The sequence below is a fragment of the Lampetra fluviatilis genome, chromosome 47 (genome assembly GCF_964198595.1).
Source record: "Lampetra fluviatilis chromosome 47, kcLamFluv1.1, whole genome shotgun sequence".
NCBI lineage: Eukaryota > Metazoa > Chordata > Hyperoartia > Petromyzontiformes > Petromyzontidae > Lampetra > Lampetra fluviatilis.
The window spans coordinates 6,991,136-7,006,775 of record NC_136321.1 but is presented as its reverse complement, the minus strand read 5'-3'; the positions used below and the strand labels follow the sequence as shown (position 1 = coordinate 7,006,775).

The window sequence follows — 15,640 nt, the reverse complement described above, 5'->3', positions numbered from 1 at the left end:
GCCCGGGAGGGTGTCTGCGTTGGTGGTGGTGGGTGGTGGATGGGGGGGGAACGGGAAGTTGAGTTCCCGTGGCAGGATGCCCCCCTGTGCACGGAGTGTGTGGGTTGGTAAAGTCACGTCACCTACGAAAAAAAACAAAGTATGAATCCTTGCAGTCAGCTTTAAATCTAGAATGTGTGGGTTGGGTTGTCCGTGGGAGTGGTAGCTGCGCTGCGCTACAAACCTGGCGGACCTGAGTTCGATTCCCGCTCACGGCCAACATCCAGTGACGATTATGTGAACCGGTCCAGGGCCGGTGCGTAAAAACATCGCCACTGGGGAGATAAAGGCGGCTTGGGCGTGGTGCTGTATACCCACCCCCTCGTGAGCCGTGCCGGCCTTCATAGGTGCTCGCTAACAGCACTTGCCCCAACAGTCTGTTAAATCCATATGGGGGATCTTTGTCTTTATCCGTGTCCGTGGTAGGCAAGCACAACACCAGGCGTGGCACGGATGTGCGTATGAGGCCCCCGTCAAAGCCAAGAGGCGGACAGAACGGAACGATATTTATTGAGGCATAGCTGCTTGAACCCATACGGGGCTTTCGTGACTGCAAGGATTCATACTCTTAGGTTTCTTCGGTAAAGTCACTTAGGTAAAAAAATTGAATTAAAATTAATAGAAGTAATAATAGAAATAAAATAATAATTAACTATTTCTATTATTACTTCTATTAATTTTTATTTTTACCTACGTGACTTTACCGAATAAAACTAAGAGTATGAACCCTTACGGTTTAGCCGTATTCTTGCACAGGGAAATTGGGGTTTCAGGTCCGTGCGGCGTCCATCCGATTCAACACGAGCAAGAAAATAATATTGTTTTGTCTGTTTGTTTGCGTTTCTCCCTTGTGATGGGACGTTGTAGGATGAACGTTGAGATTTATAAGCGGCACGGGGGTGGCCAATACGCAGAGGTGTGGACTCGAGTCATGTGACTTGGACTCGAGTCAGACTCGAGTCATGAATTTGATGACTTGCGACTCGACTTGGACTTGCATAACAATGACTTTGTCCCACCTATGAGATGTGGACTCGAGTCATGTGACTTGGACTCGAGTCAGACTCGAGTCATGAATTTGATGACTTGCGACTCGACTTGGACTTGCATAACAATGACTTTGTCCCACCTATGAGATGTGGACTCGAGTCATGTGACTTGGACTCGAGTCAGACTCGAGTCATGAATTTGATGACTTGCGACTCGACTTGGACTTGCATAACAATGACTTTGTCCCACCTCTGAGATGTGGACTCGAGTCATGTGACTTGGACTCGAGTCAGACTCGAGTCATGAATTTGATGACTTGCGACTCGACTTGGACTTGCATAACAATGACTTTGTCCCACCTCTGCCAATACGGTCTGAATTGGTCTGTAATAATTCTAGATTTGAAGCTTTCGTGACTGCAAGGATTCATACTCTTAGGCTTTTTCGGTAAAGTCACGTAGGTTAAAAAATAATAAATAAAATCTGTTCAATGCCCTCTACGGGGAGGAATTTCACCTATCTGTTAAGAGTTTTTAACAGACGAGACAAGAAGTCACAGCTTCTCGAGACGCTGGCCTTCCTCTTCACCGAACTCTACAACAGATTTTATTTATTATTTTTTACCTACGTGACTTTACAGAAAAAACCTAAGAGTATAGTCTGTTTAGATTTAAAGCTTTCGTGACTGCAGGGATTCATCTTCTTGGTTATTTCGGTAAAGTCACGTAGAATGGAAATAATAAAATAATAAAAATAAAACATTATAAAATTATTCTCACGACGTTCCGGCCACAACGCAAGCAGCCGTCCTCAGGTGAAGAACAGGTCTGTCGAGAAGACAAAGAAAGTCACGTGATTGAAGACAGTCTTCTCGACAGACCCTGTCTTCTCGACAGACCTGTTCTTCAGTCTTCTCGATAGACCTGTCTTCTCGATAGACCTGTCTTCTCGACAGACCTGTTCTTCGCCTGAGGACGGCTGCTTGCGTTGTGGCCGAAACGTCGTGAGAATGATTTTATTATGTTTTATTTTTATTATTTTATTATTTCCATTCTACGTGACTTTACCGAAAGAACCAAGAAGGAGTATGGTCTGTAATAAGGTAGGGCACTGGTAAGGGGTTGACAGGTATGAGAGTGTGTGTGGGTTGTCCATGGTAGGCGAGCACAACACGTGGGCCAGGCAATGGCACGGATGTGCGTGTGGGGCCCCCAACAAAGCCAAGAGGCGAACAAGAACGGAACGATTTTTATTGCGCTCTCCCCTTTCTCCCACGGGGCATCGTGAAGACGCCGTGTTCCGTTCTCCTACCCACACGCAAATTGTCACCCACGTGAAGGAAAATAAAAAAGCATGTCACCAGTGATACTTTAGGCCCAAGTGGCTAGCTCGTCGATGGCTTTGTCTTTCACGTTTCTGGGCAACGCAGATGACAAGACGCAACCTGCAATCACGTGACTTTCTTTGCAGTGACGAGTAGCAAAGCGGTCTTGAACGTAACCGGGTGATGCCGGAAAGTCGACGAACACCCATTGCGCAAACACACACCCCGATGGAGCAGAGGAAAACATTTACGGAGCCTTTACCTAATAGCATTTTCTAGCTTTGAAGTAACGCTGCGACGTAGCTCAGCGTCCCGAGTGTTTGTTTGCTGCGACGAATCAGGGCTCGGCGCACGTGCCAGTTTATTTGTGCTGCTAATAAAAGCAGCAGCAGCAATCAGATGATGACCGTACGTTGAACTTCCGTCGCACCGTACGTGGCCAAATCGTGCTAAATCGCAGGTGGCGAGGGGGGGGCAACAAACTGATGTGTGTGCTGCTGTGGGGCCTCACACAGAACCGCGATGGGCGATGAGGGTGCCGCCGGGCTGAGACGAACGTCAACACCAAGGGAAGGGAGGATGGTGGAGGCATCTCCGTTGACACGGCAGCGAGCGCGAGCGCCCACTCAGATCGACGCCACGTGAACACCAGCTCACGTCGAGCGGTTTCCTTTTGTTTGTTTTTATTACAAAACGTTTCAAAGCCCTACGCTGAATAAAATCCACAACTCGTGTTAGCAATGTACATACACACGTATAGATAGGCAGTTGGAAGAAAACATTACACGAGAAGGAAACAAATTGACGAAACGACGAAACAAATGAACGAACAGCAACGACAGTACCACCAGAAGGCATAAAGCTCGACAGGCCACCGTGGAGAGGCAAACAACGGTGCTTTGCCGGCACGGGCGACGGCAAAACCGAGCGGCGGTTTAAGTGCGCCCCCCCACATTTATCGTGATTGTCACGCAAACAACTTGAGAGGAGTAAAAAAAAAAACACAAACGCTGGCTGGCTGGGTGGGTGGTGGATGGGCAGGCAGGTGAGTGTGGGTGGGTGGGTCAACGGATGAGTAGGCGTAAGGATGGTGAGCGGACAGCGGGCGGAAATTAAAGGGATGAGAGACCGATGCGGTGAAACTGCCGCCTGGTTGGGAAACGTCTCCGGCCCATCGGCAGCAAGATTCGCGACAAGCTTTGGGAGTGAATTATCCACGCGTTGCGTGCGCAGTGCAACAAAACGCACAGACACGGTCGCCGATTGCCGGATTTGCCGGGCAGGGCGAGCCAGCCTTGGTCACGACGCCCTAACGAGGCAAGTCACGCCGCTCGCGTCGAGACCCCGGATTTCACGCACGAGCGCCGTCTGAGCAGTCGCCCGCGAACGGTGGTGGCGAGCGAGTCCAGGCGGTGCTCACCCTGCTCAATACATTCCTCTTTAGCCTCGCGCCAGCACTGCCGTGCCGCGCTTCGCGTTTTGGTGAAGCTTTTCCTTCGTCGGGAAGAGCGGTAAAAAAATAAAACGACGCACATCAGCGCACCACAACAGCAGCAGCAGTAGCAGCGAAGCGGTGACTGGGATCTCGGGCTAGCACGATGTCCACAGACACACTTAACGCCCTGTAATGATTATGATTAGCGCTTTGTGCGGGCACAGTACCATGAGAGCCAGGCGATCCCCAGTCACTTCCACTGCTCCAAGACTAGTGCACGGCTCAAAACCATCATCACACGCTGCACTCTACCCTGTAACATCGCACTTCGTCGTAAAAGTCCCATGTCCAGCGCGCAAAATAATTAAAATACAGCCAATGGATCAATGAACGAAATACTAAACTTGACAGCGCTTGTTTGTTCTTCTCATTGAATCCGATTGGCGATACTGTGCTGTCAGTTAAGGCGAGCAGATCACACAAATCTTCAATCCCAACAAAGGTAAGGCTTGTGCTGGGTTCCGGGGCAGTCCACACCACCGACCTACTCAATACTCTGCACGGAATCTCCAAAGAACCCACAGCTTGTTCATCAGATGCTTAGGGCTCCTGGGGAGCGCACACAGTCCTACACAAACCTCCATGGCACACACAGGTTCGTTCATGCAGAAAGTGTGGCAATCACATCATTTACAAATGTACTAGCATGGAACTCGCCGAGACAAGTCTGCACCACATTCCTGGGGCTCAGCCCAGATTCACTCTGAGAACGAGTCTCACAAACCGTGCCCTTTCCCTTGGGACTTTCAAGTTCAGCCACAGTCCACAACATTCAGAGACCGGGTCCTATCCGGGCTTGTGCTTGCGAGATTGTCTTGTTGTCAGAATTCCACTTGTCATATGCCAGCATCTTCCGTGTGTGCACGCCGGCAATCGAAATCGGATTAAAACTGTTTCAGGGCCACCTCCTCCCAATCGGGGACTGCTTTCACTGTGGAAATTAATCCTGAATGGAGCCAAAGCCAAAGGGACAATTCTGGAATCTACCCCCATGCATTACCTTGCCATGGGTCCTCCAGTGGTGGGTGTGGGCTGGGCGCATTCATGGACATCAGCTGGTGGAGATAAATAAAAAAAGCTGCTCGCGAGAAAGCCTTTGTAGCTGCACTAAACCATTAAATAACAAACGGTCGGCTTTTTTGTCGCACAATCGTTGAGGAAAAACCCCCCAAAATAAATCCCCATCGCACGTAGTTTTTAAATTAACGGGTAGGCCCGGGAGACATTTACCTGCGCCTTCCAAAATAATTTTCCAGTGAGAAAAGGAGGCATATATGATTCCAGCGATAACATCGTACCCGCTTCAAAGCGAACATTTAAATGAAAAAAATAAACATTGCCCTTAGCCCTTCAATCGATGGCTCCCATCGAACAAGCAGCCAGTCGGCACACAGTGCAGCTTGAGGAATCGAGCTGAATTAAACGTTTGTTTTAAATACGCAACCAGCCCAATGTAGCACTGGACAGCCAATGTGCTTAATTTTACATAAATTATAGAGAGCTGCTTCGACGCAACCAAGGGACGCGAGTGGAGTCGCTTAACATGTGAATATACTTGTAAAGAGTCGAACAGTCCGATATACGTTTACTCAAGCGACGTTGCAACCGACCCCACGACAGAATCCCACAATCCCTTGTTCGCCACGGCCGACCCGATGCAGCGGCGACCGTCAGTCTCCGTCCGGCTTTACCACGACTTGCTCCAACGCCAAGGAGCAAACTCGCGTAATGTTCTCACTCGGTGTCGGAGCCGCTGAGCCCCTCGTAGATTCCCATCTCGCTGAGCAACGAGTTCAGCGACTGGTCACTCGCGTTGCGGCGAAGCGGCGAGCCCCGCGGCCCGACTCTTCCGCCACCGCCAACGACGCCGCCGCCTCCGCCTCCCTCGTCGTGGCCTCCGACGGCGTCGAAAATGATCTTCTGTTGCCGGAGCGGACGCAGCGCCGGTGCTGCCCCGTCCGACCTCGCGGGGGACACCGACCGCTCGTGGACCTGCGACGCCAGCCGGCCGGGCTCCGTGGCCACGGCGTAGCGGTCGTCCGACATTGCGAGGATCTCCACGGACTTGGCCGTGCTGCGCCCACCGTACAGCTCGCCCGCGCCGCCCCCGCCGCCGCCGCCCACGCCGCCCCGTCCTCGCCGATCGTCGTCGTCGTCGTCTTCGTCGCTGCTCAGGATGTCCGTCTCGCGCACGCTGCCCCCGTCTTCTCGGCGGGGTCGCGACGATCGCGCCGCCAACTCCGGCTCCGAGCGAAACTCGATGGCGTGAGCACGCCCGGCGCTGCCGCGTGTCCGGCGCCACGACGGGCCCCGGCCACCGCCGCCGCCGCCGCCGGATCCTCCTCCGCCGCCGCCGCCACCAGCGGCACCGACGCGGCCCCCGCTTTCGCCGATGCCGCTGGCGCTGCCGTTGAAGTCGTCGTCCGGGTCATCGCAGCAGAGGCCGTCGCTCGCGTAGCGGCTGAGACGGCGCGCATCTACGAGCGGGGAGGAGGGAGCGGAGGGGAATTGAAACTCTCTTTACATTCTTGTTCCAAGACAAAAGGGCCATTATTGCATTTTTAATAACCACGCTCCACACATCCAGCAGATTAAGGATAAACGCGGACTTCGCGTTTTTGTACGCACGCATAGAAATAATAGCAAGCGAAACAAATAAAGTATTTGGCAATGACAACCAAGTGACGAAAAAATGACCCTGCGAAGAAAAGGGACTGCAGCAAAGGGATCGAGAACACGGCGAGAAACGCATCGAGAGAATGACGGCGCTGCCCTCGCTGACATTCGAGCGCAGCGCAGCAACAGGAGGAACCGACGCGTCTTCACAGACCCGACCCGCACGATTTCACACAGCGTAGGGGGGGGGGGGGCAAACCTCACCTGCTCCGGCACGGAGCCGTCGCGCCTTGAGAGCGGACAGGCGCCGTCCGCCGAAGGGCAGGTAGCCCGGCGACTTGGCGGGGACGCTGGCCGCCTTGCAGAGCCGCTGGCGGGAGCCCTCGCGCAGCACCGCACGCACCACCCGCACCATGCGCTCCCTCCACTCCGCGTCGCTGCAAACGCGAGGTCGCCGCCACGTTTACGGGAGGGGTGGTTTGCTCGCCGCGACGCGGTGTTTCAGAATCATCAGAAGCTTTATTTAGACTGCAGGAGAAATCCGATGAGCTATGAAGCTCTTTTTCATAGATTTCAGCAGGGGGGTGGGGCCAGCAAATTACGAACACAAAATCAATAAATAAATCAAATTGCAGAAGTACATACATTGCTACCGATTTTTAAACACTAAATGCAAGCTTGGGCAACAACAAAAACAGTCCCAGACCATAACGAGACAACGCACAGTCCCTCAATAAAATGGCACGTTTCATAAGTGCAGGGGTGGGGAATCTTCATCCTTACCGAGGGCCGAACGGGACTTTCGTACAGCAGTGAATTGAACGCGGTTGATGATGAAGTGCAAAACCAAATTGAATATGGGTTTGCTGTGTGCACTTAGCCTAAAACGCGCGATGCAGCGACCGTCTTTATTCGGAGGCTAGCCAAACGTCGCTTCATCTTTTAGAGCACTGGTCCTGACCTCAACCACCACATGATGCATTAACACGAGTCCCCGGTCGGTCACGCAGTTTAACATTTCTTTGCCAATTCCTTCTGAGATGAAATCGGAGAAAACCCACACATTTGAACCGCTTCAAAAAGTTACTTTCTGCGAGGTCATCGCCGAACCAACTCGCAGCGCAGCAAGCTTTAGGCAATCTAACAGCGTGTGATGAAATCCCCGAGCGATCCACCAACACCTGCCTCCCTAGGCGCTGGAACGTACCTGCAGCAGACCCTGAACACGGTCTCGGGCCGGCCCTCGGTCTCAGACTTCACGTGGACGAGTTCCCATTCTGCTCCGGCCTCAGAGTCTGAGAGGCAAGAGAGCGCACGCCGTGAGAAGAGCCCACCACTCTCTCTATGCAGAATAAAAAACACTCGGATTACATGTGGCACAACAGCAGTGGTTAGCGGTCTGTGCTATGAAACCTGAATCTTAACCATTATTGTTACAACGCTTGTTTACCCAGGAAAACCTCGCCGAGTCTCAAAGACTCCTTTTTCAGGAGGGCCCTGCCAGGTTTAGTGGGCGATGTTGCCGTGCGTAATCCCAATTGAGTAATCTGCAGGTAATTTTAGAGCACTGGTTTGTTTGGCCAATAGTTACAATGCATGGTGGGCAATCGGAGAATCCAGAAGCATCCCATGCAGAACAGAGGGGGAGAACATTTATGAACTCCACGCAGAAAGGCGCACGAGATGGGATTCAAACGGGGCCAAATTGATAAGAAAACTATTTTAATACTTGGAGACACAAACAAGACAAAAATAACAATTTCGAAATACGAAAACACATTTTGCCCTGACAGCTGACCCCGTCGGCTTCCATACTGCAAGGTAGTTACCCAACAAGGCCACCAAAATATTTGGAAAGCGTCGCACAACGCGTGTGTACGGGCAACGTCCCCGACGTTATTCGCTTTGTGCTGCTTTCCTTCCACGTCGGCAAACGATGCCGACGGCAACGGCGTTGGCATTAAAACTGGAAACCGGCGGCAGGAATTGCGAACCACTCGTGATTTAAGAAAACGGGCGAGACCTGTGTCAGTGCCGGTCCTGACTTGAAGAGAAGTCTGGGGAATCATGTACTTGAACTTGAACGGGTCGGGTTCCTCCTGTGAGCCAGGAACACATGAGACGGTGCGTGGCAGTGAGACACAGCTACACACAGCAGCAGCAGCAAACAACAGTGACGCATCAGGACCAGGTGCACGGTGAGACACAGCAGCATGCAGCAGCGGAGATAGCAGCAGGATTAAGCAGCGGCAGTGATGACCGAGGCCCAAATTTGAAGTGCGGGCTGAATAAACTTGATAATCTCCATTTCATATATTGTTTAATAACCACATTGGCTTTATTAAAACACTCGACAGTCCCACTTTTTATATATTTTATTATACATCTCTCTCCAACTGGCTGTACAATGAATAATTTACTCCCCTTTATCCGTGTAATCCACCAACTCTCGGCAAAATTATGCTTTCTGGAACCGTTGAGCTTTTGTGGGCTATTATTTTGTTCCCAGAAAAATCCAAATGCATCTCTTCGCTTACCTTCTTCTTGTGCTTAGAATGTTCTTTGCATATGAGGACGACTGCCTTCTTGAACACTGCACACACATATGACGGACGGAGCGAGCGTTATCACACGCCGATCTCACTCCACTGAAATCGAAAGCAGGTGGGTTTTTTTTTTAACAGACGCGTTTACTCCGAAAACCTAGCGGCGCTGACACCGGCCAAAACCAACCACGGCTAAAGCTCGCTGAGTCGTTCAAACACATCTGGCGCTGACATTGTCAAGAGCGGTCTGTGTTTTTTTTTTTTGTGAAAAATTAATATCGGCTGACTAAATAAGAAGACGAAATTAGAAAGTGCTGCTGGGATACCGGTGCGGGAGAGAAGGAATCGAGGGAGGTTGAGGGTGACATTGACGGAAAGACGAGGTTGAACAAAATACGAACACGATGGATATGACGAGCGTAAAAGGCCGAGGTTAAGAATCACACGGAGGCAGACAATCTCAGCAACCACCCGTTGAAATAACGGAACGTTTGGCTTAGCAGAAGAGGAAAGAAATGAACAAGAAACAGTTTACTGGCAAAAGCGCCGGCTGGGTGGCGGTGGGGCTAATGGGCGGCGGTGGTGGACAGAAGGCGGTGATGTGGTGGGACCGGGTTGTGGTAGGGCAGATGGCGGGAGAACCATACTGTCATGGGGCCGGGCTACGGTGGGACCGGCCTGCGATGGGGCCGGACGGTGGTGATTCTGGGTTCATGGCGCCAGGCTAAGGTGGGGCTGGACAGAGGTGGGATTGTGCATGGGGTGCAGGAGCGGTGTGTGACCGGATCTCACCAAACAAGTGCGCCTCCGGCCACTTCTTGCTCCTGCTGACGGCGGCCGGGTGAGGGTTGAGCCAGAGCACGGGGGCATTCATCACCAGGTCGCCCATGGACAGCTCCGTTACCTGCGTGGCACCGCGCGACAGAGCAACAAAGCTCACCAACGTGGAGTGCATACACAGTGCACAACATACATACGTTTATAGAGCACACACACAGTACAGAGCGCACACAAACACACAGAGCATACACAGCGTGCACACACACATACATGTCAACCAACACAAACGCATACAACACAGCACACGTACACACCAAACAGGGAACATAAGTTACATTTTAAGCCTAATAATTTTTCTAACCACTGCTGGATGAAGGCCTCCTCACGCCATGTCAGTAATGGAGGTTGTACGCCTATGCTTCTGAATGAATTTCAGTATTTAACTTTAACGTAATATAAAAATATAGATATTACTCATGAGTACGTTTCATGTGGAGCTAATGTAATGCTGCCATCGTTGCAGGAGCCTCTAAGCAAATCTCAAATATTTGTGTCACTAAAATGAATTCATTACAATGATTACACACAGCGCACAGGGTGGTGGAGGGTGGACGACACACACAGTGGCATTTTAATCACGCGATCCGACCCAAAAATGTCAATTCCAAATCAATAACATTGGTAGGGAAAGCCTACGTCTTAAACATCACAAAAAACCCCAATTTGCACTTTGTAAACAATTAATTGTAACTCTCAAATGTGAATGATAAAATGCAAATCCTCACTTTAAGGACAACATTTTTATTTCAGCAAATTCCCAGTGTTTAAGGTCCTCTCGTTTGGTCCTTGCTTGCCACTCCACTGTTTCTGCACCAATTCCATACCCACGCCACAGACGCTCCCACCCCTGTCGTCCTCTTATCGCAACCATTCCCGAGGTCTCCCTCTCTTGCCCTTCTCTACCATTCAACTCGACATTTTCCTTTCTCTTACAAACGTAACCTGCATTTATTCTCTCCCTATGTCCAAACAAATGTCAGAAGACCACTGTCCTCCATTTTCTCAATCGTCACACGATATCATGTGTTTTTTCTTTCTCTAAAGTAAAATGTATCAGCACTAAAATATAACCAGCTGCTTTTAGTTTTTAAGACGCTTGTAATGCGAGCCTGTCTTCAGGTGCAGCCCTGGGTGAAACTGAAGGCGCCAATGAAATGTAATATGATCAGACAACATTGAGTGTAAATATCAGAGCCTTTTGCTTACATATTTCTGAGTAAACAAAGGCGAGCAATTTCACTAACTCATATGCAGTATTTCGTAACACTAGATCTGTAATGTTCATGCTAAACAGGCAATTTGCCTTGTTAAAAGCATCGCTTTAATTTGAGCAACTTATTCAAACAACATACGCACACTGCACTGCGGTTTGCCGTGTGCTTTGTATACACAGTTGAAGAGTAGATCATACAATTGAAGAACCAAAAAAATATATCAAGCGGACCAACACGCAATAACCGCCACATTTTCCACTTCAACTGGATGATGACGATGATGATGTTGGCCTTCACCGAGTCTGGCCTTCATTAAAATAAACGAATTTAACCTCCCACACAGCGTGAACGCTGAGCAGTCAACTGCTACATTTCCTCATCAACGCACCGAAAGAAAAAGCCGCTGGTTTTATCGGGCATTGTCCAACGTGTCGCATTTAACCCGATGCCAGAACACGACAACGGCCATCTCCTTTAAAAACGCAGAAATCCAATCTTGCTATTTTTAGGCAGGTCATTATCTGCAGACGTACTTAACATTAGCTCCGGGGCAAGGGCGAGGAGTGTGTTTACAGATAATGAACAATGCCCACTAAAAACAAGAGGCAGTCGCATTGTCACAGTGCACCTTTAAACACGGCAAGGGCGCGAAGGGCACCGCACTAAGAACACGTTTCGTCGTCACCAACACCACCATCAGCCACACAAAGAACACCATTCACAATAATTAACGTCACTGCGTCCATCTAAAGCTGGAGGAATACCTCCCCTTTGCCGTATCAGCAGTCATTGGGGGTTGTCTCACCATGTTTCACCACGTTGGTCAGCGTGGGTTGGTGGAATGAATGGAGTTAGCCCCCCCACCCCACCCCCGTACCGGTTCGTTGTGGATAACCATGGCCGGGAAAAAAAGGCAAGGTCACTGGGTTTATAGTGGTGTGCATGAACCACTAAGCTACCACTCCGCTCCACATAATGAAGTATATTATTCTCAATGGGTGCTCCCTTGTTTTAATAAAACATTTAACACCGCGGAGATAAGTACGTGCGCACACATTGATTATATATATATATTTTTTAAATACTCCATGGAAATGCGCTAACCACTGCGCCACCACTCCCCGCGAAACCGTACCGCGCCACATAAAAAGTTGTGCTCCCATCCAACGCAGCACAGAGAGAGAGACACCTGCGGGGACCATTAGGCTTTCAGGGCAGGACGACCGCCGCACTTCATCACGTCATTAGCAAACGCAATCAGTGGCTGGCACCCACGGGAGACAGCCAGGCGGGCGGGCAAACGAGTGAACGAGCAGGCGAGCGGGTGAGCGAGCGAGCGAGTGAATGATAGAGTGCGAGCAGCAGCAACAGCAGCAGCGACGCACCTCCTTGTGGGCTCCTGTCTGCTCTACGACAAGCTGGTCGAAGACTGCGCCGTACTCCTCGTACACCTTCTGCATCTCGTTGATGTGGCTCGCCACCTTGTTCATCGCTCGCAGCGCCTCTGCGCGGCAAAGACAAAGGATCCACCCACGTCGCCTTGATGGGTTGTTGCGGAGAGGTGCTGTTAGCGGGCGTCTACGAAGGGCAGCATGGCACACCAGGGGGTCGCACGTGCCCAGCACTGCACCCGGTTGCCTCTGTCTACCCAGCGGTGATGTTTAATGGACTGCAACAAGTACTAATTTAGGGCTGAGTCAACCTAGGGTAAGCCTAGGACCAATTCAGATATCACTCGCCACTGATATTACACATGGATACTCTTCCGTTAATTAAGCACGGCTCACTGCGGTGAGAGCGTGTGGCTTGCGATCGGAACTTTTTAGGTTCAAATCCCAGTCGGAGATCGACTAAGCCCCATCATCCCACTGGAGAACAAGAAAATGAGTTCCACTTATTGAGAAGTCAATGGGTGCGCAACGGATTAACTTTCCCTCGCCACAGGAATATCGAATTTCCACCACAGCCTCGTAGCTGCACAATGGGGTTTAAATAATTAGAGTTGGTGAGGCTGTTTAAAGGCTGTGTGCCTGCGGTGCATATAAATTTTACTCCAGCAGCGATATTAATTTCCAACTCTTAAAATCATAGCAAAGCCTCCACAGTGTGGTTATGGTGCGGGTGTATGCATTTAGGGACCTCGTCACAGCAGGCTGTACAGCCACCATTCATCAATGTCACGAGCGGCATAATGGCTGCTGCAATTATCTCATGAAGAACTAAGCAGCATATTCACTTATCGGTGCACTTTGCGAGCAACAATCATTCTCCAGAGAGATTCACTGCTGTGATTCGAGTGTCGCGATTCAATTCAAGAACCAATGCTTTAGTCTCGTCTTTATTGTCTCGTTTGTAATATTGCTTCTTTATTTACCTCTGCATTAGCTTGTTTGCACATTAGACTAGAAGCACGTTGGCATACCATTCATATATAATTTGGATAAACGACAACTACCTAATTCTCATGCACTACTGGATACATTTTTTGTGAGAACATCATTCGGATTTCATTCACCTCATAACATAACTCGTGCCACCCTTCTCACGGCGAAAAACACTGACAGAGGAAACAAAAACTACGAAGTGAACAAAAATTGCAACAGCACATGGCTTGCTGAGACAGAGCGATACAGATCAGTGAGAAGATAGCGAGATTAACGAGAGACAGAAAGAGCTGAGGGACACGGAGACAAGGGGTCACGTGTACACGGAACATGTGACTTCAGGCGGGCCCAATAGCCACACGTTACACGCTTATTATGCGGCTCGCCGGAAAATTGAGGCAACGCACTCCAACGGTAATTGACGGAACCGAATGTGGGTGCCTACACCGACAAAGGGTAAACAGCGTACAGACACCCAGGAAAAATCACAGCCGGAATATAATTATCGGTGCACTTTTCTGCAAGGGGCTGTCTCCGGCTTTCATTTGCCGCTGCTCTTTAAGCTGCAGATGGGTGACGGCATCTCAATGGCACGCGGCCGCTACGGCAATACCACGGTTGTACCCTTGTGGAATAACGTCCGCGAAAATCGTATCACCGATTTTGCTCAAATATGGTCACGTCGTAATGAATTTTAATTTATAGCTTTCGTGACTGCAGGGATTCATATTCATGGTTCTTTCGGTGAAGTCACGTAGAAGGGAAATAATAAAATAATAAAAATATTTTTTAAAATTCTCACGACGTTTCGACTGCAACACAAGCAATCATCATCAGGTGTGAAATCCACAGCAAGAAAATTTGAAAAAGAAAAAAAATTCTTGCTGTGTTTTTCACACCTGATGATGATTGCTTGTGTTGCAGTCAAAACGTCGTGAGAATTGTTATTGTTTTATATATTTATTATTTCATTATTTCCCTTCGACGTGACTTTACCAAAAGAACCATGAAGTCGTAATGAATGTTAAAAAAAATTTACATTCTATTTCTTGACCATGTGCCTGTGAAATAACAAACAAAATAATACAATGTCTCAATATCACCTTTTACCCATTAAATTTGTGCTTTTAACATAGTGTCTTTTGAAATATTTGATGGAATGCTAGGACATCATCATTGCTGTATTCCATTATTTATTGCTTAACAGATTAAAAGGCTTGTGGCAGGCTCATGTTGCGTGAACTGAAGTTCACAAGCTTTGCAGAAGTCTTTATTTTTACTGGAATCAAAACTAATCATTTGAACATGTGGTAATTGTGTCAATCCTATAGCAAATGCTATCACAGTGGGGGGGGATCATTGCTGTGTGGTTTCACCCAATTAGGCACTTTGCCACTACCTTTTTCACTTGGAGAATGCGAACCACGATGCCGGCAAACATGGCCTACTTTTTTTTTTAATAACATCACAGGATCTTTAACGTCCACTCTGTATTTATGTGTACGGATGTGGAACTTCTCTCGCACCGTACGTAGCCAACCGTGCTAATCGGGGGTGCGGGGGGAAGGACAACAAACTAAATACCAAAAGCAGCTCCGAAGAAATGAGTTTTCAATTTGGAAAAGCAGACGGCACCTATTTTTAAATCCTTTATATTAAGTTCGCTTGCTTGCGTGCTTGCTTGCTTGCGTGCTTGCTTAGGACCGTGCAAATCTTTCGCTCGTTTTTTAGCCCACTTCCCGTGATCCAATCGAGCTGATATTTTCCACACAGACTCGTTGTGCCAGACAATTAATGTTCGTGAAAAAAAATTCCCAAAATTTTACACTTTTTAGGCAAAAAAATTGTATTTTACATATATTCAAATATAACTCATTCATCGCTTTGGCTGAACGTCACAGTGTAAGAGCCCAGAGCGTAATCCCTCCACAGGCCGTGGCGGAATAGCGCAGTTGGTAGCGCCCTCGCTTCCCATGCCAAAGGTCGCGGGATCGATCCCCGCGTCCTCCACAGGCGAATATATTTTTAAATCCTTTATATTAAGTTCGCTGCCACGCATATAATGGATTTATAGTGAAAAACTTTGTTTTTACGGGTTATACTTATTAAATCCTTTATATTAAGTTCACTTGCTTGCTTGCTTACGACCGTGCAAATCTTTCAGTCGTTTTTTAACCCACTTCCCGTGATCC

General features: G+C 49.1%; 1 protein-coding gene across 2 annotated transcripts in view; it reads right to left on the bottom strand.

Annotated features, from left to right (window-relative positions):
• Positions 1 to 3,038: 3,038 nt before the first annotated feature.
• LOC144947911 (rho guanine nucleotide exchange factor TIAM1-like) overlaps positions 3,039 to 15,640 on the bottom strand; it is a 103,975-nt gene continuing 91,373 nt past the window's right edge. For both annotated transcript variants that reach the window (XM_078877311.1, XM_078877312.1), the window contains exons 20-26: positions 12,450 to 12,568; positions 9,803 to 9,914; positions 9,002 to 9,057; positions 8,488 to 8,563; positions 7,672 to 7,759; positions 6,729 to 6,901; positions 3,039 to 6,325 (exon numbers count right to left, since the gene is read on the bottom strand). In XM_078877311.1, the coding sequence (XP_078733437.1) occupies positions 5,583 to 6,325; positions 6,729 to 6,901; positions 7,672 to 7,759; positions 8,488 to 8,563; positions 9,002 to 9,057; positions 9,803 to 9,914; positions 12,450 to 12,568 (1,367 nt within the window). In that variant the 3' untranslated portion in view covers positions 3,039 to 5,582. The remainder of the gene's footprint in view (positions 6,326 to 6,728; positions 6,902 to 7,671; positions 7,760 to 8,487; positions 8,564 to 9,001; positions 9,058 to 9,802; positions 9,915 to 12,449; positions 12,569 to 15,640) is intronic.